Here is a 24586-nt window from a genome sequence, read left to right on the forward strand (position 1 = left end):
GCATATAGAGAAGTAAATTACTTTCACACATAGTGGCATTAGGACCAGTCCTGAAGATACTTAACTGCCATAATGGGACTCCTCCTGGTACTAGGTAGTTTTCATGACTTGGCTCTTTGTTTATTCAATATTTTTATATGCTATTAAAACAAATTTTTAAGATGCTTTAGTCCCCTGCAATTATGTGGTGGTCTTCCCAGATGTTAAAGATGTGATTGCATCATGCTGCAATTTTTTTACACTTGTGCATTTTTCCCTTCTCTCCTGTCCACATATGTAGCTGAAATACTTCCAGTTTATTACTCTGTCCTGTTAGTATGCACATTAAGACAATTTGATTTCCCTATGCCTTGCTAAAACTTGTGTGAATTTGATATTTTGTTTCAAAAGCTGTATTCCACCTAAAGAAACTTTACTTGATTTAGATGGTAAGTCACAAGTGATTCTGTGAATGTAAATTGCTAGTGTAACTTGAATGGTATGGCTATATCACAGTTACCCTAAAATGGAAATACAGCATAAATATATGTATACCTTTGTAAGTATGATAATATAAAGGCTGAATAGCTCATCTGTTCTTGTGTTTTCCACTTACATGTTTTTTGGGTCCTTTTATGGTTACCCCAAAAACTATAGGTTTTTTTAATTACTCAAAACCAAATACTTAATTTTTATCATGAGAATATGTACTTTCTAAATATAGAGATGATCATAAAAAAAGTACTGATGAGGAAACCTGATGTCATAAAGTAATCTGTGCGCTGAATAATTATGATGAAAGAATTCTTTTATAGGTCTGTTACCAGCTTCTCTAGGACTATAGATACGATTTTAAAGATTATTCTGTCACTTTAAATCAGCAAAATTGACTTATTTCAATATCTGTAAGACTCTGACAATGTAGTTTTCTAATGGATCTTTTTGTAATTATTCCAGTGATCATTACTGTGTTTAGAGTGGCTTCTTATTGCTTGCTCTATCTTTGAAATTTTCTCTGGAAAATGTTTTTTAAAAAGGAACTAAGTAGTTTATGGAGTATATTTTTTTTCACAGTGAAAAATCTTGGGAATTGGGAGCTTGCTGTGGTCAATATTAACCCATGATCACTTGTGTATGTGTACAATCCAGGGATTTTAAACACTTATAAAATAAACTAAGGAAACTAAACCATAGGAATTTGGCTTTTGTAACTTGTTTTTCCCAGCGATGCTTAGCATCAGTGTTAGAAATGGTGTACTCCCATCCTGCAATTTCCTTGACTTAATATGTGAACACCTTTTCAGCCATTTTCTATTGGAGGCAGACAAGTGAGACTTTTCTGAACACTTGTTCCTTAATTGTGTGAAAAAGAAACTATTGAGCAAAATAAGGCATGTCCTTTTCTAGGGGTTGAATATGCTATTTTTGCAAATCCCAGTCAACCACTGCATAGTACTGTTTTTATTATTTTTTATTACTCCAGCACCTATGGAGCCTGTTTGGGCCTCCACTGCACTAGAAGTGTACAAATAAAACACAATGCCTGCCCCAGATTGTTCACAATCTTGAGATTTAGACAATATGTGACTGACTAAACCAACAAACAAGAGCAGGGAGAGCATTGTGAGGAAAGTGTTGTGGCAGAGATGGATATGGATGCATATAGCCTAAATCATGTCAGACAATAGGGATTAGGAGATATAGCTAGACTAAAACTGTACTGGGGTTTACAGTTGAGTGGTAATTAAATTTTTCTATTGAGCCACCAAGAAAAAAAATTAAGTATTACAAAAAAGTTGCATAAACTGCAGTGATTTTCCTTTCTTTCCATATGAACTAATGAGTCCTTTGAAACCAGATTAATTCTCATTTCAAAGTGCTTCTCCTAATCAATTTAGTTAAATCCAAAATACTACCTTTTGTAGCTAAAATGCTTTTATGTAAACTCTCTGATAGATTTTATACAAGCACTGCTTTTTAAAAGACTGACCTAGTCAACAGTTTTAAAAACGCATGACAAAACTGATACTGCCTCTTTAAAATAGGAAGAGGTAAGGTGACTGCTGCTTTTCTGCCATTAATTCTTCCAGCTGGAGTTCTAGCCTCTAAATTCTAATGCATAAGTCTTATTATATTTTTGCTGCATAAGCCTGCATGTTTGAATGTTACCTAATCCTTAGTTGGACAACTTTTGGAAGAGCTGCCAGGCATCGATGGCCCCGTGTTTTGATCTTGTTCATGTTAACAAATCCATATTTCTGTAGCCCTGCAAATCAGCGGATATCCACTTCCAGGGTTGCGGATATCTGTGGACCATTTATGCGGATACCAGCATGGATACGGGTAAAAATTTTCTATCCACGCAAGGCTCTGATGGTAAGAGTGGGTGGGCAGCTGTGAGGAACCATGGCGCGGATCCTCCACCTGCCCTGGGCGGAGAGCCTGACGGCCAGGGACAGGAGCTGGGGGTTGCTCGGGTCCCATGCCCCGGGCAGGTGGAGGGTCCACCGTGACTCCCGCTGGCTCCTACTGTAGCTGGGCTGCGGCTCTGAGCCACCCCTTTCCCCATCTGGAGCCGGGTCAGGGAGAGCTGCACTAGGAGCTGTGGGGAGCCTGTATCTCCACCTGCCCTGGGTGTGCGGGCTAAGGGACAGGGACACTGGGCAGGGACAGGGACAGGGACACTGGGCAGGGACAGGGGCCGTGGGCTGCTTGGGCACCCTGCCCAGGGCAAGTGGAGGGTCCACCATGGCTCCCCACAACTGCCAGCGCATCTCTCCCCGACCGGCTACAGAGGTGTGGGGTGCCTCAGTCTCAATCCAGCCCCCAGTGTAGAGCCCTGAAAATCCACGCAGATTGGATGCGGATACACATTTGTGTATCCATGCAGGACTCTACGTATTTCTCTTCAAAGCAAATCCTTTTTCTTCTAGGTGGTTCAGTTTCTACAGCTTTCATAAAAGTTCTTGCATTCCTAATAGCAGCCCTCAGACAGCAAAAGACCCCTATCTCTCCCTTCCTGGACAACTTGTTAATGAGGGTCCCATTTACAGACAAAGCAACAATGAATACCCAGCATGCAACCTGGTTTCTAGAGGATTGTGTCTTCATGCTGCATCTAAAGAGCCAAATATTGATTGTGATTAAAAATTGAGACACCACCTACACTATAAGGTGTTAGTGTCATAGGAGAGGCAAGGTAAGTTAAGGGCACTCACATGAGAAGTCTACAACTTCAGAGACCTCAGTCTCTCTCTCTCAAGAATGTCATGCATAGATATGCCAGTATGGGCCTGAGTCCACATGAGGCTTCTTCAGAGGTTCTGTCTTTTCCATACACTCTGCTGTCTCGTTTAGTAATGAATCTCTCTCTCTCCCCAAACTGGCTACCATTTTCATCTTCTGGTGATTGAAGGACAGACTTGCAAAAGGATTCCTTGTACGTGAGGAAGACGGAGCGTTCGTAATGACCAATGCCAATCTAGGAGAGTGGAGTACTCACTGAAGGACAAAGATCAGAGACCTGATCCCAGGAAGTGAAGAGGCACAACATAAACTGGCTAGAGGTCAGGGCCATCCAGTATGGATTCACAGCATAGATTCCTTCTGTGTGTTTTCCATAGTCTTGTAAAGACAGACCACATCTCTGCCGTGGCCTATGTAGACAAAATGGAGTATAATCACGTCTTCATCTTTCCAGAAAGACACAACTGTTGGTGTCTTGGGCAGAGCGAACCTGTTACCAGTATGCACCATACATAATAAGGGAAAGCTGAATACCATCACAGTCAGGCTTGGCACTAGGAAGAAAAACAAAGACCTACAACACCAAGGCAATGGACCTGTTAGCTTTTTCTTGCAACCACACACTGTCTAACTAGTGTCTAGCTTTTCAGGAGGAGGTTCATGAACTTGGCCAGCAGCCACTCCTCAAATGGTTAAGAGATTGGAAGGAAAACACACTTATGCCTCTTGCACCACCACTACTTGTTGAGGAGAACTATTCAACATGGCAAGTAGGTCTACTCATATTTCTACTACAAAGTGACCTGCCTGTTGTCACAAGGGCCAATCTTGCACCAAGAGCTAGAGAGGCTTGAACTAGCTGCCTGATGTGAGAAGAATTGAGTGTAAGAGGATAATCTGATATGGTCACTATGTGTTTGGTCTCAAGGAAGACATCTAATATGACTTGTTTCATTATGTGGTCAAGCAGTGGTTTAGGGATTTGTGACACTCTGTACCCCAAAGCAACACCCTGGCACCCCCATATTCACCACTGTCCATATAATTGATATATTTTGTACAAAGTATGCCTTGTGAGATATCATTTTAAGTCTTGATCTGTTTAATATTAATATCCTGTTGGATTGTATGTGCTATCATTGTATGTGAAGTTATGAAGTTTGCTATGTGTGTTACTGAGATATGTTGTGATGTTGGAAACACCCAAAACCAGCCTTTCAGGTACAGAAATGTTGTAGCCAGACACTGATAATGGCCCATTAAGGGGAATCATTCACACAAGGACCAACCCAGGAACTATATACGATGGAGACCTCTCAGAGAAAGCACATAGACAATGGTGACTGCTTGACTCACGTCATAGCAAAAGATCTTTCCAGCAAGTTGGAGGAACCTATAAAGGAGGGGAAGTGACATCATCATTTGGCCGTATTCCTCCACCCCCCAACTCAACAACCTGGAGACACATCTGGAGGACAAACAGTGAACTGGGGAGGTAGTTCCAGGCTAAAATGGAGACTCCCAGCCTGTGTATTAAGGAATTATACCATCAGGATGAGACACTGTTTGATTTAAATCCTGTCTAGTTTATAGAACTCAGATTTACTTTTATTTCTTAGGAAATCAACTTTGCTCTGCATGCTTATTACTTATAATCACTTTAAATCTATCTTTCCGTAGTTAATAAACCTATTTTTATGTCTAAAACTGTGTTTTGCTTGAAGTACTTGAGGAATCTGCTCAGGAACAAAAACTGGTGCATGCCCTCTCGACGTTGAGGGAGGGGCGGACTGGGTAATAAACTTACACTGGTCAGGCTTCTGACCAGGGCAGGACAGTACAACCCTGAGGTCCTAGGCCGGGGAGCTGTGGGGAATTGGCTGGAGCCTGTCTATTGTTGATTCATGAGTGGCTGGTGAAAGTATTCACGTAACTCAGCTGGGTGTGTCCCTGCCTGTGGATGGCTGTGTAAGTGCAGTACTTGGAGTGGTTTGCAGCTTGTCACAGCATCACAATGTGAGAGGGAGCCCAGGTTGGTGAGACAAAGGGCTCTGCAGTACCCCAATCCCTGGTTGCACCCTGGGGATCCCATCATAGGATCAAGGCATCATTTCATCAGAATTAGCCAAGGTTAGGGGAACTTGAAGGTGGTGGCCATGTAGTTGTCTTTTCACACATTCTCCAATTCTGTAACTAGGACATCGAAATGTCATCTGATCTTCCTTTTGAGAGGAGCTGTACTGTGACCTTGTGTGCATGTAAAAATGTGTACATAATTGTAATATATCTGCCTTCAACTGGGTTCACATTGCTAATAAGACCATTATAACCGATGTAGACCTTAGACGATGAAAAGGAATATTTCTTATCTGTACTTACTATTTGAACAAAAGGACTTTTCAGGTAAGTTCAGACTGGCCATTCCTTGGGTAGAGTATTTTCTGTTGTGAACTTGGATCAGAATTGATCTTTATGTTGAAGGAAGTTTTGTTTTTATTATGTTCTGCATAAGGAGACAGTAGTGCCCATAGTTACTTTCTTGAACTAAGTATTACTTCCTTAATGAGGTAGTCAAGATCCTTATTTTTGGCTATGGAAATTGCTTATGGAGAGGGATGCACCCCTTTGTGCCAGTGACTACTGATCACTTCACTCAATAGACTTGTTATATGCAGATTAATTGAAACAGAAGAGGAGAGATGTTTTATTTTGCTAAACATTAGATTCCATTAGTTATGAAAATGGTAGTTTGCTAAATTGACTTTGCTATAATCTGTGAGAAGGATGTCCAAACTGCATCACCCAACAAGTTCACAGTACAGCAGCAAATATAGGGAAGGGGATATGGGCCAAATACTGATTGTGCCAGTCCTAAGATGGACCTGTATGCTGGTAACAGATCACTTTGAGTTAGCCCACATCATTGCACTTGCATCTATAGTGAAAAGTACAAAAATGGCTGTCTGTTTATTGATACTTTTTTTCTACAATAATGAAATGACATAAATGACTTCTGATCAGATCTCTTCATATGTAAGTGATTTGTATTAGCAATCATTTAAATTACTCTTAAATTGCTTTTCATTATGTGATGGAGACCATCCAGCTGATATATTCAAGTCCTAGGCTTGTGAAAAATATTGTACATTCCAAATGGCATCTGAATAACTGAGCATAGATGACGGATGATAATGGACAACTATTGACAATTAAACTTGCTGACTTAGTTCGGTTATCTGTCCCTTACAGTGCTGATAGATATGCTCAGCACTGGTGTATAGTAGATATTTTATAAATTCTATAAGAAGGGGGAGTGATTCACTGTAAGAATTAGATCCTCTGGAGTGTATTAAAAACTATAATAAAACAAAAAAACACTAAAAAGTACTGACTCTCTATTAGTGTTCCCTGTACACTGTGCAGTTGTCAGCAATAATAGACTTTATGGAACTTATGCTACGTACATAGGATGGTAAATTTAAAGATGTTATAATGACTAGTGGTATCTCAAACAAGGATATACCTATAATAAAATTTGATTACACTAATTTCTAAAATTTTTCAGACACTATCGGCTCATGATCAGTTTGAACACTATTCCTTAATATGTTTTGACTGCTACAGGAGACTGTGCACTTTAGTATAGTTTTTTATTTTATTTTTTTATTTTTGCCACTTGTAATTTCTGGTTTTGGTCATTAAGTGCTTCTTACAGGAGTGCTATACTACATTTTGTCCCCCTCCTCTTGTATTTTGGATATTTTTGTACCTCTGGGTTTCATGACTTCAAAATTAATTTTCTGCTAGAGATTATACTTGTCTAATTATATTGTCCAGGGCATAAGTAGTGTTTAAGCAAATCAAGTTTCTGGTTAAACTCCTACAAGTGGAGTTTGTTTTCTGCTGGTTTTAGGTCTTCTTTTTCTTCAGGCTCCCTTTAATAGAGAATTTGGCTATAATCTTCCCACAGTTGCTTAGTAGGGATTGGTAAAGGCTTTCACTCAATCTACTGTCCTTACCAACACAGCTGGATCTGATGTGGATGATTATATCCTCTCTACCTGATGAGAGCTTTTGTCAGATTTATTACAGTTGACATGCCTGAAGTACCGTCTCAGATATCTGACTTAGATGTTTCCAATATTGGCCATAAAAACTTTTGTCAGGCTTGTTGCCTCTTCTGTAGTAAGGCCACCTAACTGAATCAATAAGTTACAGCAGTTTATTCCAAGCTTCTAGCGAGAAATGCTACAACAGCTTTTTGTAGTACTTAGTTGTCCCTCACATGGACTGCTGCGTTTATTGTGCTGTCGTACCTTAGGTTCTCAGTTCTGGAAACTTTTGTATTTTTCCCCTGCTTCTCCAGTTTTCTGTGTTGCTGAAGTACAAAGTCTAGAATGTCTCAGAAGCACTGGTTTACGCAATTGGGTTTCTGCTTCTAACATGCTCTTTATTTTTGGAAAAAGTAGAGCTGTCTAGATTTCTTAAGGACACTGCATCAAGTCCACGTAATATTGTTTGACATTAAATAAATCAGTACTGCCTTTAGATGAATTCAAGACCTTGCTTATAGTTTGGCTCATTTGTGAATGAACACACAGCTGCCTCCCATTTCCTATTCAGTGTGAAAATAGGGAAAAATCTAGAAAATCTTTTTGTTCTGTACGTGAACAGCAAACTATATAGTCGTCTTTCACTGCTAGTGATCGTAGCTCAGGGGTCAGCAACCTTTCAGAAGTGGTGTGCCGAGTCTTCATTTATTCACTCTAATTTAAGGTTTCGTGTGCCAGTAATGTATTTTAACATTTTTAGAGGGTCTCTTTCTATAAGTCTATAATATATATAACTAAACTGTTGTTGTATGTAAAGTAAAGAAGGTTTTTAAAATGTATAAGAAACTTCATTTAAAATTAAATTAAAATGCAGAGCCCCCTGGACCAGTGGCCAGGACCTGGGCAGTACGAGTGTCACTGAAAATCAGCTTGCGTGCCACCTTTGGCACGCATGCCATAGGTTGCCTACTCCTGTTGTAACTAAACATTGTTTAAAAATTGTAAGTGATACAAACATATTGAAACGCCTTCATAATTTCCTTTTTATGAAACTGGGATAGTTCTTAACTCCACCATAATGCCAGACCTTTTTATTATTCTAATTACTCAATTTTTAGCTCTTAATTTCTATTTTATTTTGCCTTAAGTGCTCGAAGGCATCGGACCACTCTCTAAATTAGAGAACTACTTTGAAAAGTGAATTTTTTATGTTGTATACGTGAAATCATGACCTATTAATAAGGCTCAGATTTTTGTCAGATATTTTCAGTAAAAATCATGGACAGGTCATGGCAATAAACAAAAATTCACGGAAGTCTGTGACCTGTTCATGATTTTTAGTAAAAATCATACCTGACAAAATGGGGAGGGGATAGGGTCCAGCTTCCCAGTGGCTGGGAGGTTTGGGGTCCCCTCACCCCCCGCAGTGGTGGGGAGCTCTGAGGTCCCCGCTACGGCTGTAGCTGGGCTGCCACAAGGGATCCGCCCGCTGTTACTGGGCTGCTGCAGGGAGCCCTGTGGAGTGTGGGAGCTCCAGGGGATCCCCGCCGTCTGCCACGGGTGCGCTGCTGCGGGGAGGGGTTTGCCACCTGCCGCGGCTGGGCTGTTGCGGGGAGTCCTGCTGTCCACAGCTAAGTGGGAGCTCTGGGGTCCCCCTGCTGCTAGGAGATGGTGGGGACCTGCCAGCAGCATCTGAGAGCTGCAGGGCTGCCTGCTGACAACTCCAGCTCCAGGGCAGAAAATGTCAGAGGTCTCCAGAAGTCACGGATTCTGTGACTTCAGTGACCTCCGTGAAATAATTGTAGCCATATCTATTAAGCATGCTGACAAACATATCTTTACTGGATTAGTATACTTGCATTTCTTACTGTAGAAAGACTTTTTGTGTTAGTTACAGTGGATGATGTATTTTATGCTACATCCCATTAAAACTTTCTGCAGCTGGAAGAGGATGATGATGGAAATGTGCACTAACCTTTGCTCTTATTTGAACATGTCATCAATGTGACTAAATCTGTGTCCATTTCAGTTTTCATTCTGATTTGAGACCAAACATTACTGCATACTCCATGTTTCCTTTTGCTCTTTAGGAAGTTTAACAAAGATAACCTTATCACTTAATATGAGTTAGTCATTCTAATTCTTTCAATGTAGTACTTTAAAACAAAACTAAAATGTTTGGGGAATATTTTTCTCTCAAACAAGTCCCAGTAGTCCCTCTCTTCATAAGGCTTAGTCAGAAACTTCTAGTGTGTCAGAGAGATCCTTTTCTTTCTCTTTTACATAGCTCCAGTATGCTGCATGACTTACTCCTGGGGGAATTATGCACCAAAAAATTATAAATTCTGCGTATTTTAAAATACCTGTCAGCGAGTTTGTAACAATAAAGAGATTCAGGACATATTTTTTGACAAATAGATTCCTTACTAGGCATATTAATGCACAACTTTGAGTGATAATTCATTTAAACCAGGGGTTCTCAACCTTTTCCCTTCTGAACCCCCCTTCCCCTCCCCCAACATGCTATAAAAACTCCACAGCCCACCTGTGCCACAACAGCTGGTTTTCTGCATCTGAAAGCCAGGGCCGGCACTAAGGGTATCCAGCAGGGCAACTGCCCGGGGCCCTGCACCACGGGGGGGCACCGCAAAGCTAAGTTGCTCATATGGTGGCTGAATTTCCTTTCTGACTGTTCTATAATTACCGAGGGAATAACGAAATACAGTGATCCCATCAAACCATTAATAAAGCGACGTACAAATCAAACGGTTTTGTGACTTTTTTTCTTAACAAAAAAATAAAACAACAAAAGATAAAACTAGCCCTGAAGTGGTAACTAACAACAAATAGTATTTTCTATTGCTGTAGGTACTAGTTCTACTCCATTATAAAATAGTTTAAGGTTTATAATACCTTTTTTGCTAAATTTGAGTGAGGTGTGAAGGGATAGGGATTTGACTTAATGTAAAAGATGTATGGCTACAATTTTCACACAGTTTCAAAATTCTGGAATGAGGGTCTAACTATGAAACTTATTGTAGTAAGAAAACTTTTAGGCTTCCATTCTGGAAGTTCAGTGGGCCTGGCAGCACTGGGAGATCTTAACATCCTAGCTACTACAGTATCTAGTTACAATGGGATGTATTAAAGATGGAGCAACTGTCAAACTTTCTTACCCCACCTATTTAATGTTAATCTTCTGATGTCTTTGTTTCCTGTCATAATTACTTTGTCTTGCCTCTTGCCTATTGCCCATCTTTGCTCCCAATACTTCTGTGGGGAAATAGAGCAGGGGGGCCTTCTTTTTAATAGCCAGAGCTGTGAATCCGAAGGCCCTGAAATAAACCCTCCAACAGAGATCTGTTATGCTGACTGCCCTTAAACAGAAAGCAGTACAGGCCAGGGCCTGAACTAGACTAAACTGCACAATTCCCTGCCAAACTCGGTCAAGGGTCATGACCAGGGGTGGGGGGGGGGAGGGCAAGGAGGGAAAGAATAAAAAGCCCCAGCAGCAGCACTAATGAAATATGTTCATGGCTGATGAAATATAATAACCACTTGTGTGAAGCAATAGGTAACTTTAGCTAAATGCAATTTCTTAACTCATGCAGCTTCTCCTTTGGGTGATCTGTGACCCACTCCGTGATTCCAGCTATCTGCTAAATTAGCCAATCATAGATCTTCTTTAGGTGTCCCATGAAAACTCCCCCCCAATCTTTAACCAAAACCCCTCCAGAAAATAACATGTCTTGAGGAATGTACCCAAACTGGTGCCAAGTACCACCCCTGGGGAAAAATCACCAAGCGCCCCTCTACCCAAATAAACACCCAATTCTCGGAAAATAATGAGGAAGGTACCATGGGTGGGAGGGGAGGGGAATGACCCCGACCCTAATTTCTTAACTCATGACGTATTGTTTGTACTTTGCTTGCGGTTTAATGAAATAAAAACCTGCCTGCGAGCAGTCCTCGGTGTGTCAGTCTTCGGACTGCACCCCAGTGCACTGGTATGTATGTCAATAAACTGGCCTCAGGCTTGAGTCTTTGAACTAAAATCATTGCGTGGGTGTCTTTGACCACACCACTTCTTAGCCTTGATAATGATTGCAATGAAAAAAGTAATCTCATAATCTGATTAAACTATTATCCCAGGATAAAATTTGCATGCATTTGCTTTTAAAAGAAAATGCAAACTTAATAATATTGGATATAGCTTCTGCTTTGAGCTGCAGTAGTTAAGTTAAAAATAGGAAATTAGAGAGAGTAAAGTATCCTGTGAGTTTGTGTGAAATTCTGGTTTTACATTGAGCTTCATCTTTGCATGCGTGTATGCTATGCCACAGTTATTGGAATCTGATTTTGCTGAAGAAAAATATATATGCCTTTGGCCCTGGGAATTTGAATGTTTTATTGCCCTGCTCATGATATTCTGTTTTTTCCAGTTCTTAGACTACTGCTCTGAACAAGTGGGAAGTATTTATTAAATAGCAAACAGCTTTATCTAAATGGAGATAGTCAAGGTTGTTATGTCCAAAGCTTGACATACTTTTGTCCCTTTTGCAGAGTGCAATGTAATTTGAGGGATTTTTAAAACAAATACATGTGCTACTTTCGCTTTTGTAACCGGTTTATTGTACTTCTAAATAAAAACACACGAAATACACAAAGTATTCTTATGGTTATCGGTAACTTGATACAATATCAGTGCTCCTAAAATACTTTTTTGTGACTCAGTGTCAGTGATTAATGGTTACCATAAATCTTAAAATAGAGGGGTTGTGTGTCAATGTAATGGAAGAAAACACCTGATTTTAAAGCAAGAGATTCCAGTTTCAAACTTCTAGATTTCAGAGTTTTGTTACATACAGAGTTTAGAAAAGAAATGAAATCAGATTTAAGAATTCTGCTAAGGAGCTTTTATAACAATTCCTGAAGTATTCTAATCTAACATTGCAGAACCACCATGAAGATGTATATAACTTACTTAACTAATTCTTACAATGTTGATGGAAAAACTTAATTTCCTGTCAAATTACTTGTCCCAGGCAAGTGATAAAACAATTTTTTGTAAAGATGTCCCTAATACAGGTTCATCCACCCAAATGAAATGAGGATGGGTCGTGATCTTTAAAATTTCAGAAGAGATCTTTTAACCATTTGAAAGCCCCATTTGTCACATTCTCCTGCTCTTGGAGAATGTCACCTCACTGCATGTTAAACAACGGGGACCTTTGTCTGGCTTGTTGAAGGTTGTGTTGCCCCTTTAATGGCAGCTAGAGAGTTACCTGCTGTGTGGAGACAGCTTCATACCAGGTCAGTGTGGGGACGCTAGGTGACCAGAAGAGAAGGGAACTGTTTATGCCCACGTCTATGCAGTAAAAGCCTTCTTTTCACCTGGACCAGGCTAAGCAGCACCCACTTCCCCACCCATGGAAGTAGTTGAAATGCCAGGTTTCATCATGATCAGCTGTGAGCATTATGCTAGTCTCCCCTTTCTTGGGGGGCTAGGAAGGATCTTTTCCCTTACCACCAGATTGGCCAAGACAAGGTGGATTTGTTTGCCTTCCCCATAGCAGGTTGAGGGCTTAATGGGGGACAAAGAACAAAAAGGACAGGAGTTAGGCTGTGATTGTGTAAGCTTGGGGCGGATGTCCAATACAGGTACTTCATAGGGAATGGATATGGTGATCAGATAAAATGGATTGGGAAAGGATTTAAAGGAGGTATTCTTTAAAGGAGTGGAAGTGTGTGTGGGGGGAGGGGTTGGGGCTCTTATGACTGGCATGGCAGGGAGTCAGCCCCCCTTCTTTACCCTCTTAACCCTCATTTGAGGGGATAATGAGGTCCCAGTAGTGAGTTGGCTGGGCCCAGGATGGGTAAGGAGGAGGGCTGCCAGTAGCCCCCTGGGTATATGTAGATGAGTATGGAATTACCTGCACTGAACAATTTAATCTGCCAGATTCTCCTAGTCATGTAGAAATAAAGTTTCAGCGTAATTAAAGCGTATCCAGTGTCTGCTGTCCTTCCAGCATAGCCGGACAATGCTTACAAAGGCCTTCCGTTTGGATTCTTTGTTACATGTAGTAGGCTGGATGGTGTTGTAGTAAATGTCACAAATAGGCTTGTCCAGAAAATGCAGGTTGCCATGGAGAAGCACATTTTATTACTTTTTTAAAGAGCACAAAGTTATAGCATACTTGACTTAATTTTTTTTTATAAAGTGTTATCTGAAAAGCTTTCAGAAGCCTTACTGTGTTTACACAAAACTACTATTGGTTTTAACCTTATTGGTAGCTAGTGATATTTTTACTTTTTGGCAGTTGAACGGCGTAACATTGAATCTTTTTTAAATACTATAGATGTTACCACTTTGCTCTCTTGTAAGTTACTATTTAATAATGCTACAATTTCTTGAATGACGCAAGCATTAGGTTCTCTGTCTAAGCAGTAAGTTTCCAGCCACATGAAAACAGAACCATCTTTCATTGGTGTCAGCTATTGTACCACAAGTGATGTATTGTACCTTGATTTTTGTCCCTTTTGTTTGGTGGGTTGGTTTCTCAGTGTCCCAGGAGAAATTGTATGACACTTGCACTTTCACTATAGGATGGGTGAGGGGTACTACAGGAAGGCTCTGACAGAGGTGTTGACAGGAGCGGCACCAGGGTTTTTGGCGCCCTAGGCGGGGGTCCTTCCGCGCTCCTGGTCATCGTCGGCAATTCTGTGGCGGGGGGGGGTGTCCTTCTGCGAACCTGGTCTTCGGGGCACTTTGGCAGCAGCGGGTCCCGGAGCGAGTGAAGGCCCCGCCGTAGAATTGCCGCCGAAGACCTGGAGCGTGGAAGGACCCCCCGCCGCCGAGGGCGGCAAAATGCCGCCCCCCCCCCCCCCAAATCCTAGTGCCCTAGGCGACCGCCTAGGTTGCCTAAATGGAAGCGCCGGCCCTGGGTGTTGAAATTAAGAAGTATAACTGATAATTTTTTATTCTGACAATATATTAATACTGTAGTAGAAACCTGTTAAGTTGGTTAATTAGTTGCACCAAAATATTCTTAAGATAGACCAGTGACAATTATTAGCACTAGTCTGTACTTGACAGAACTAGTTTAAAAGCTTGTTTTCACATCCTCCTTTGTTTAGCCATACTTCACACTGGAATGATATTTATAACTGGAATAAAAGGGAGAAAACCCTGTGTGGCTGAGAAACAGATGCTTGGTAACGCCTATGGCACACAAACCATATTTTAATGTTGTCTTTCCCCCTGAGCAAATATTGATTCAAATATTATTTCATTGTGGAGTTAAATATCTTTGTGGTCACTAAATTAATTCTCAGGCGTATGTATTCACAGCTCCTAATGAGTATGAGGTTTTAAAAATATTTTTTGAAGGGGACTTTCTCTTTAAGCATGCAACTTGTTTTAGGCTTTGGTTGCCAGAGAGTAATAACTATCAAGTATAAGACAACTGAATTCTTTGGCAAATATTTCTTTGTTTTCCTTCTAACCTTTTTGCCAGTTTGAACAAATCCCTGATGTATAAATTTCTCCTTTTTTAGTGGTGGATCGTCTGGGCTGTGATCCTCGAACACGTTTCCATGTTCCTCCGAATACCAAGCAGTGGATTGCCTTGCTGCAACGAGGAAACTGTACATTTAGAGAGAAAATATTGCGAGCAGCTTCACATAATGCCACAGCTGTGGTAATTTACAACAATATATCCAGTGAGGAACCTGTCACTATGACTCATCAAGGTAAATAGTATGAAGTTTGTTTCCTTTTTGTCCCCTTTGCCCTCTAGATATTTTTCTGCCATATAAACTATTTTTAAGGCACTGTTGACCAGGGCTTTGGGGCTGTGCTCCGGCTCCGCTCCAGCTCCAGGCTAAAACCTGAAGCTCCACTGCTCTGGAGCTGCTCCGGGCTCCGCTCCAAAGCCCTGCTGTTGACAGTATACAGCTACTTCTTAAGTGTTTGTACCCTTTGTTCTTTGCAAATATGAGCAAGTACACAATATAGTGAAATACAATGAATACATCTGGAACTGTTTTTGGTTTTTTTAACTCCAGAGGAATACTCTTATCCACTGAGTAACTTTATTTTCTTTCCCTTTTTTGGGATCTTAGAGCTATCATTTTTGTTTCAAATCTTAGTGCTATTGCTTAGTGGAGAGGCAGAAAACAAAACCATGTATAAGAGAAGAGCTGTAACTTTATAGAAAACATCTGAGAGTGAAGAATTTTTATAGTAATGGAACTTATAGTGGAATTTTGAAGGCTGGGGTTTTCAAACGAGCCTAAGAGAGTTAAACTCCAAAATCCCAGCCTACAGGCTTCTTTTAGTGACATCTTACGAGGACTTCACCATTCCTGGTGGTACAGACTAATAAGGCCACCACACCATTGCGATGCAAGACTAAACAGGACATACCTACTGTTTCGAGGAGGAGTTGTCTTTGTAAACATAATCTGGAATTCTTTCACTATTTGATATATTAATGGTCTGGATCTCTGAAGACTTGCACATTTCTAGGGCAGATCACATGTAAAAATTTGGCATTGCTAGAAAATTATTTTAGGATCACTGGAGCTTTTACCCTTAGGTTTTTTCCCTTGCTGAAAGAATCCCTTTAGCAAATTTTACAGTTAGACAAACTTTGTGTTTACCTGCATTTTCCCAAAAGAATGTCTATTCACTTGGGATTCTTCATCCTTCAGCTCACCCCAAAAAGGCCACTTTCGATAGTTGCATCTCCTTTGAAAACTTCCCCTAAAAATTGTTCCACTATGGTTTTTTTGAACATACTGGGGGAATGCTTGTGGAATTTGGAGTTTCCAAATTATCATTTTGTATCTTACCAACCTCAGTGTGAATAGAATTGATATTCTAGGGAACTGAATATGCACCTCTACCCCGATACAACACGGTCCTCGGGAGCCAAAAAATCTCACCACCTTATAGGTGAGCCCGCGTTATATCTGGTTCGGTCTGGTACGGCGTACCAGCAAGAGCCAGTATGCTGTGCCGGACTGGACCGGCTTCCCCGGTGGTCACTTAAAGGACCCAGTGCTCCAGCTGCTGTGGGGAGCCCTGGGCCCTTTAAATCCCCGCGAGAGCTCTGGCAGCGAGGCTTGGGTGGGGATTTAAAAGGTCTGGGGCTCCCCACAGCGGCCAGGGCTCGGGCAGTGATTTAAAGGGCCAGAGGCCCATCTGCCAAAGCCTGATTTAAAGGGCCCGCGGCTCAACACGAGTTCGGATATAACGCGGTAAAGCAGCGGGGCTCGGGTGGCGCTTTAAAGGGCCCAGGGCTCCCTGCTGCTTTACCGTGTTATGTCCGAATTCATGTTATATCGGGTCGCGTCGCGTTCTATCGGGGTAGAGGTGTAGTTTAAAAAAAAAAAAAAAGGCTTTCCTGAGGGAGCCATACAGTCACCTGAACATCTCATTTTGTGAGTGGAGCAGAACCTTATACAAAGGAAATTACCCAACTCATGTGTTCATTACTTTTGTTGATTGTAAATGTCTTTTGCTTTGTTCCAGCAAAACTTTTTTTACCTTTGTTTTCTTTTGTGAGCCATCACCACTTCTCTGCTCATGCAGTTCTCTTAAAGACTTAAGCTCCAAAGGCAGAGACCAAAGTTGATGTGAGGTTTGTAACAGTTGCCAAGCCCGAAGTATTTACTTCCAGATGATGCAAATGATTTCTGACTTCTAGTGGCCCTAGTGAAGTGGGATACTTGTAACGAGATAGTAAGATTTCTGTTTGTTGTGACTAAAACAGAGAGGAGAGGCAAGAAGACTAATATAGCCAGACTCTCTCAGAGGGTAGGAAGATTTAAGATAGCTTTTTGCTTGAGCTATCTTATCTCTGAATCTTGAGGTCTTTTAGACCTGTCTCTTTGTAACCAAATGTGATCTCAAATCTCTTAACTCTTCCCTTGCCTACACTGTCAACGGTCATATTCCTTGCTCCATCTTTTGGGAGCGGATGGAAATCTCTGCACTAATTGGATATTTAAACTCCATTCCTTCACTCTTCCAGCTTTCCCCTTCCTTAAGGTCAGTAGTAGTTGAATTCTTTTCATGTGTCTGACAGTTTTGTAGACTCTTAGTGGGATGACAAGTTATAAGTGCCTTAATCAAATAGTTGTTTGACATATTTGGCAAAATAGATGCTACACACCAATGTTGTCCCAATTCCACATGTTAATATGGATCATTGGGTCTTGTTCCTATTGCTTACCAGGTAGCAGCATATACTGTTTTGCCAGGGAAGCACAGCAAGGAAAACAGCAGCTGCCCAGGATGCAGTGCTCCTGTGGGCCATATGCATGATCTCAGCCTGGTGTGGGTCCCAACACCAACCTGGGAATGCTTGTGCCAAAAATACAGGGTTTGGATCAAAATAAAAAGTGTAGGTTTATTCATGCTGTATATCTCAGGTTGTAGGCATCGTGTATGTAGTTATGTAACTTTATTAAAATGTTGTCCCATTTCCCACAGGGGTGCCACTTCAGATTCTGGGGTGAGGAGATAACTTCCAACTGGGGGTGGAACCACTTGGATTTTTTTGAAAGATAAAATGTCTATTTTTGGAGCATTTGTTTTGATTAGTTCCTGTATTTTTAACAATACATATAGATTTATTACAACAAAATTACCAACATAGGGCAAATAGGCAACTTTTAAAGCTAAGCGAAGCACCTTTGCATGCAAACCCAGTACCAAATAAAACCTAATTTTCAAGTCTCTAAAGCAAAGCTCAGAACACCCAAGAGAAATACAGTAAAATATTACTGATCCCACAGCCTTGATATATAAATCTTTAGCCTTTTACAGGTAGCAGTGCAGGCATACAGTATGATACATTGCTATTATGGAGCAAACTTGGACAAATTGCTAAGGAGTACAAAAGAAGAGCAAAAGAATAGCGTGTAAGGGCAAAATCAGAAAGACTAAGGCATAAAATGAGTTAAATGTATCAGGGACCATAAACGGTAATAAGAGGTTCTTTAAATACATTAAGAACAAGAGACAGACAAAGGAAAGTATAGGTCCTCTACTTAGCAGGGAAGGAGAGCTAATAATTGGTGACCTGAAGAAGGCTGTGGTGGTTAATGCCTATTTTGTTTCAGGTTTACTAGAAAGGTTAATGGTGACTAGATACTCAACTCAATTAATAGTAATAACAAGGAGGAAGGAATGCAAGCCAAAATAGGGAAAACAGGTTTAAAGAATATTTAGATGTATGCACTTCAGCAGGACCTGATGAAATTCATTCTAGGGTACTTGAAGAACTAACTGAAGCAATCTCGCAACTGTTAGCAGTTATTTTTGAGAACTCATTGAAGTTGGGTAAGGTCTCAAAGGACTGGAAAAAGGCAAACACAGTACCTATAGTTAAAAAGGGGAACAAAGGAAACCCAGGGAACAATAGTCCAGTCAGCTTAACTTCAATACCTGGAAAGATAGTGGAACAGATTATTAAACAATCAGTTTGTAAGCACTTCGAGGAAATAGGGTTATAAGGAATATCCAGTATGGATTTGCAAAAACAAATTATGTCAAACCAAACTAATTTCCTTCTTTGACAGGAATACTGTCCTACTGGATTTTCAGGGAAGGAACCAGTAGATGTGAGATATCAAAAGCTGTACTAAAAAATCAAGATGATTCTTGGGGCACCCAGGACTGTGAATCACGTCATTACCCCCTGCCTCCATCATGAGAGGGAGTCTTGCCTATGCCTGGTTGGGTGTCAGCTCCTTAACACTACCAGTCTTTCTCAGGCTCTTGCTCGGACAGTCTCCTCTAGGCGAGACCAGCCCTGTTTTCACCTTGCAGGCTAGCAATAGATGCACCCCTCTCCCTAATCCCTTTGAAGTGTTCCACTGAGATATCTAGCCCCTTTAATTGGCAACTTACAGAAATTCCAGATCCTCTGCCCCTGGAAGAGCAGTGTGCCCCAGTTTACTAGTTTTACCTTAAACCACCACTCCTGTAAACCAGTGGTTCTCAACTAGGGGTACGCAGAGGTCTTCCGGGGGGGAGGGGGGTACATCAACTCATCTAGATATTTGCGTAGTTTTACAACAGGGTACATAAAATGCACTAGTGAAGTCAGTACAAACTAAAATTTCATACAGACAATGACTTGTTTATGCTGCTCTTTGTACTATACACTGAAATGCATGTACAGTATAAAATAAATCAATTGGAATATAAATAATTATATGGTAAAAATGAGAGAGTAAGCAATTTTTCAGTAATAGTGTGGTGCGACACATCTGTATTTCTATGACTGTTTTTGTAAGCAAGTAGTTTTTAAGGGTATGTCTACACCCAGCCGCTAGTTCGGCGGCTGGCAATCGAAGTTCTGGGTTCGACTTATCGCGTCTTGTCTGGACGCGATAAGTTGAACCCGGAAATGCTCGCCATCGACTGCGGTACTCCAGCTAGACGAGAGGAGTACCGCGGAGTCGACGGGGGAGCCTGCCTGCCGCATGTGGACCGAGGTAAGATCGAACTAAGGTACTTCGAACTTCAGCTACGTTATTCATGTAGCTGAAGTTGCGTATCTTAGTTCGATTTGGGGGGGGGGGTGAGTGTAGACCAAGCCTAAGTGAGGTGTAACTTGGGGGTATGCAAGACAAATCAGACTCCTGAACGGGGTACAGTAGTTTGGAAAGGTTGAGAACCACTGCTGTAAATCACACAGCACTGGTGAGCCCTTATAATAAAACAAAAGTAGATTTATTTAAGAAAGACTAAAGATTTAACTGGAAATGAGAGTGGTGGTAACAAATAGTTACAATACAAAACAAAATCATAAAATGCAAAACGCTGTCTACACTTAATAGTTACCTTCCCTATCTCATAAAGTACATCCCCTTCCCCTGCCCCAAGGTCTGGCAGTTGCAGAGCTGGCTGGCTTCACAAGCACCAGGATCTAGTTTTTCATGAGAACACTGGGTTCCTCCAGGTGTCTCCTGAGTGAAGGGATCCACAGGACCTCACTCCTCTGTTACATTGACAATCCTTTGGTTCTATACACTGACAGGGTGAACCCGTCTTGTTGTAATGGTGGGTTTTTTTGTTTGTTTTTTTACCTTTAAGTTCAGTTGTTTGCAGTTGCTACTCATGGCTTTCCACTGAAAGTCTTAGTATTGCACAAAACTATACAACGGAGCCTTGCATTGTGTCACGTCACCTAGTGACTAGTTTCTATTCCAAGTCCATAAAGCAAACTTTCAATATAAATATATTATTCCTTAAATATTACCCATACATTCATCTTGCAACAATTATAAATCTTGAAAAGTTACAAGCTTTCTGTAGATATTTTACATGTTACTCCTTATAGCTAAATATCCTGTAAGATGTGTTTGGTGTAGTGAATTTGTCAGTCTGAGGTCAGAGTTGTTTGCAAAGAAACAGGGATCCTTTGCAAAGGAGCATATATGTCATGGGGCAGCTCACTTGACCTAAATGGCACCCCTGATTCTCCAACTAGGCCCACAGACCTGTATCTTTCTAACTCAGAATGGCAACTCTGAGTCCCATTTGCCCTGTAGCCTCAATCGTTAGCATCTCCCTATCAACTGTCTTTGCAAAGCAAAGCCTTGACAAATGTGTAGGTCTAATAGCATGTACTGAAAATCACCACATCCAGTTGCTGAAACAAATTCCATAGCAGCCAGGGGACCCTTTATATTTCCCACCTCAGATTATCTCAACTACTGTGGTATCTTGTGGGGAGAGGTAGTTTCTCGGGTACCTGGGAACCAAAACATTTGAGGCTTGGATACACAAATCTTGCACATAAAAACAGAGTCCATAAAGATTTACCTTGAACGTTTTGGTGCTTTTTGAAGGGTCCCTATCCCCTTGTGGATTTCAGCAAACAATCCTCCCTCAGGTCAGTTTCTTTTGGCATGGTGAAAAATATTTCATCCAACTCATTCTTTCCATTTCCTAGCTGAATATAGATTTAAACATTTGAAATCTATGGAAACACATGTATATGCACTTTCTCAATATACTTCTCCAGCAGAGTACAAATTCTTTTTGATGGCCAGATATCAGTTGTCACTCTCCAATCAATATTTTCATCATATTAAATAAAAACAATTGGCATCTTTTATAGCAAAAGCTGTTTGATTTTATGTGCTCTGGTAGTATATTAAGTCTCTGACGTTCAGGTTTTAATGCTGCACTGTCTCCCAGGGCCAACTAGCGAAAGAGGTATTGACCTCAGTGAGCTTGTATCCACAAACAAAAAACTGCTAAGCTTAGTTACAACAGGTGTTTTTGTTGACTCTTCCCTATCTATATCCCTATAGTAATATTTTTATATATATATCTCCACGTATCCTGGTAAATGACCTTTCTTGGGTAGATGAAGGACATCTTTCCCAAAGCAGTTTATATTAGAAGGGCTGGGACATTACTGGCAGGAAGGCAGCTTTATCAGTGGTTTTGCTTGCTGCTTTTATTCAAGCCGAACAAATAATATCTAATGCACAGAGAGAAGATGTGGCAGGGGCAAATATTTAGTAGCTGTCTCTTTATAGTCAGTCATGGGAATAGGAAGGAAATGCAGGTAAAATAAGTGTTAATATTAATTTTTTAAAAATGTGCTTGTGTAGTAGAGACTTAAATTTAAGTGTTACTAAATTACTGATTAATTCTCAAATTCAGGTAAATCTTGAAGTGTTTTATAATTTTAAATCTATGTAAAAGTGCTGTAATTTTACATTTGAGATTAGCACAGCTTCTGTCCTTTTCTTCTACATTATCTTCTTCACCTTGTTGTTAGTTGGGGTCGCTGGCTCTTTGTCTTGACAGGAACTCTTGAAGATCAAGTGTTTCTTCCAAGCTGACATCGACATTCTTCATGTCCTCCTTCAGCACCTTGAAGCACATTTTTCTGGGTCTCTCTCATGGTCTCGGTCGTGTACTCTGACTACCACCTCCCACGTATCATTGTTTCATACGACCCAGCCTTCTCAGTTGATGCTCCATCAGCTTTTTCGTGATGAGGGCTACCTGCATCGTGGCTCTTACTGTTTTGCGTCTTAAAATAAAATTTATTTAAATGAGAACTAAAGCACCAAAATAAAATTATTAAATTCCATTGATTACTGATTCAGTGTTGCCAAAGTTACAGAAATTTTCTCCTTAAGTCTTAACACTACATCTAGCATTGCATCTTTACATCCAATGTAGACTTGGATTAAGCCTTTAAAGTAATCAGAACAAGCTTATTGCTTCATTGCATACTTGGATAAATAATGCATCCCTTTTTGAGAGAGAGAAAATCCATTCAATGATGTACGATTGACTCTTTTCATTCTGCTTTTAGAATTAAGACTGTAGCTTTTTAGAGGATGAATCTTACACCCCACCCTATCCCTCCCAAACCAGGAAAGTGTAAATTACAGCTCAAGGGGAAAATATAAAAATCAGATTATATTCTCTGATAAAAGAATAATGGTTGATGGAGGAGAATTCATGCTTGTTTTGAAATGTGATCAGAGAAGATGGGTCTGTTCTTGGTTACTGGTTCAAAGGCAAAACGGGCAGTGGATGACAATTACTTCAGGTCACTAATGGCTGTTTAGGGATCTCGGTCAAGTTCAGAGTTGACAGGTCTCTAAAGTTCATGCTGCCACCGCAGTTGCCATGGTAATGCTTGTTGGCAGACACTTGGGGCAGGTCTTCACTATGGGGGTGGGGGGTCAATTTAATATACGCAAATTCAGCTACGCAATTAGCGTAGCTGAATTCGACCTATTGGAGCCGATTTACCCCGCTGTGAGGACCGTGGCAAAATCGACCTCCGTGGCTCTATGTCGACGGCGCTTACTCCCACCTCTCCTGGTGGAGTAAGAGCATCGATTCGGGGATTGATTGTCGCATCCCGACGAGACGTGATAATTCGATCCCCGAGAGATCGATTTCTACCCACTGATTCAGGTGGGTAGTGTAGACCTAGCCTTGGACATCAAGAAGGGGAATGGATATAGAAGCAGAACTATCCTCTCTCCAAAAAAGTGGTGATTTCAGGTCAGGATTCTGGGATATTGGTGAAACAATGAAGAGAAGCTTGAACCAAATATCTGTTCTTGCTATACTATAGTTTATTATTCCAATCAGGCATCAAAATGTATTCTTAAAAGGATGTGCAAACATGTTGGTAAAAAGCTGCATAGGTTTTAAGCACTCAGATTTATCTTATTGTAGATCTGGAGTATCCAAAGCCAGTAGAATAATGGCAGATCCACAAGAAAAATAAGTTTGGGGGTTGCTGATGCCCATTAAACCCTCTTGAGCATAAACAGTCCACTGACTCAGACCAAAGCCTTCTTTTCCCCCATGGATCAGTGAGAATTCCACCCATTCATTCCCAAACTCAGAGTGAATTTTACTCTAGTCTGCCAGGCTTATGCAAAAATCAAACAAAAACCTAGTGGTTCAGATAGTGTCATCTTAAAATTTATCTCGCATCAACTTGTTTCTCCACTTGTGTTTTACTTGTTGAAGTTAGATAACATGATTTTAAGGCCATGCGGTCGGTCTGACTTTCATTATATACTCTTGTCTCTTAAATGATGCAGGATGACAGGTCAGAGGTGTGGCTGGCTTTTCAGGCCTCCAGTGGAATTTGAAGAATGAGATTAGGCTTTAAGATCAATAAACTGAGATAAAAACAAACTTTTCTAGTTGTAGGAACACATCTTATATATAGTGTTTAACATTTTATATGTTGTGTGATTCTGATAATAAAAACCATTTTGGTAACACACATCAACTGCAGCATATTTAAAGCAGTCTTCTCACTGTATCTCTAGGAGACACATAATCAAAGTCTATCATGCAGTAGGTGGAGTTGTCTGACCAGATAATGGGTCCCAAACAGGAGTGTGTTTGAAGCACACACCTTGGAGCATAAGGAAGCTATTGTCTCTTTCTAAGACAAGCGAGAATCTGTTCCATAGTATTAAGGAGACTGGGAGAGCAATCTGTGACACTACCAAGGTGCTTTTCATGTGGTGTGTATTTCAACCAACACTGAAATACCTGTAGCCACTGGTAGAAGTGGCTTGTTTTCAGAAGATGGAGAAGTTACATCCTCTTACCGTTGTGAAAAGGCCCAGGAGATTGTTAATGACCATAAACAATCAGGAATTGTTTCTTATCCACAGACTAAACCTCCAGCAATACAGTGCCCCCTAGTTCCGTGGGTTTGTCACATGGGTTTGTAGCAATTTCAGATTCAGATAAGGTTGTTCTCTTGCCATTCCTATTG

General features: G+C 40.8%; 1 protein-coding gene across 2 annotated transcripts in view; it reads left to right on the forward strand.

Annotated features, from left to right (window-relative positions):
* Positions 1-24586, forward strand: part of RNF130 (ring finger protein 130) — an 88782-nt gene that overhangs the window by 3255 nt on the left and 60941 nt on the right. For both annotated transcript variants that reach the window (XM_054037464.1, XM_054037463.1), the window contains exon 2: positions 14835-15029. In XM_054037464.1, coding sequence (XP_053893439.1) covers positions 14835-15029 — 195 coding nt within the window. The remainder of the gene's footprint in view (positions 1-14834; positions 15030-24586) is intronic.

Source organism: Malaclemys terrapin, chromosome 8 (genome assembly GCF_027887155.1).
Source record: "Malaclemys terrapin pileata isolate rMalTer1 chromosome 8, rMalTer1.hap1, whole genome shotgun sequence".
Taxonomy (NCBI): domain Eukaryota; kingdom Metazoa; phylum Chordata; order Testudines; family Emydidae; genus Malaclemys; species Malaclemys terrapin.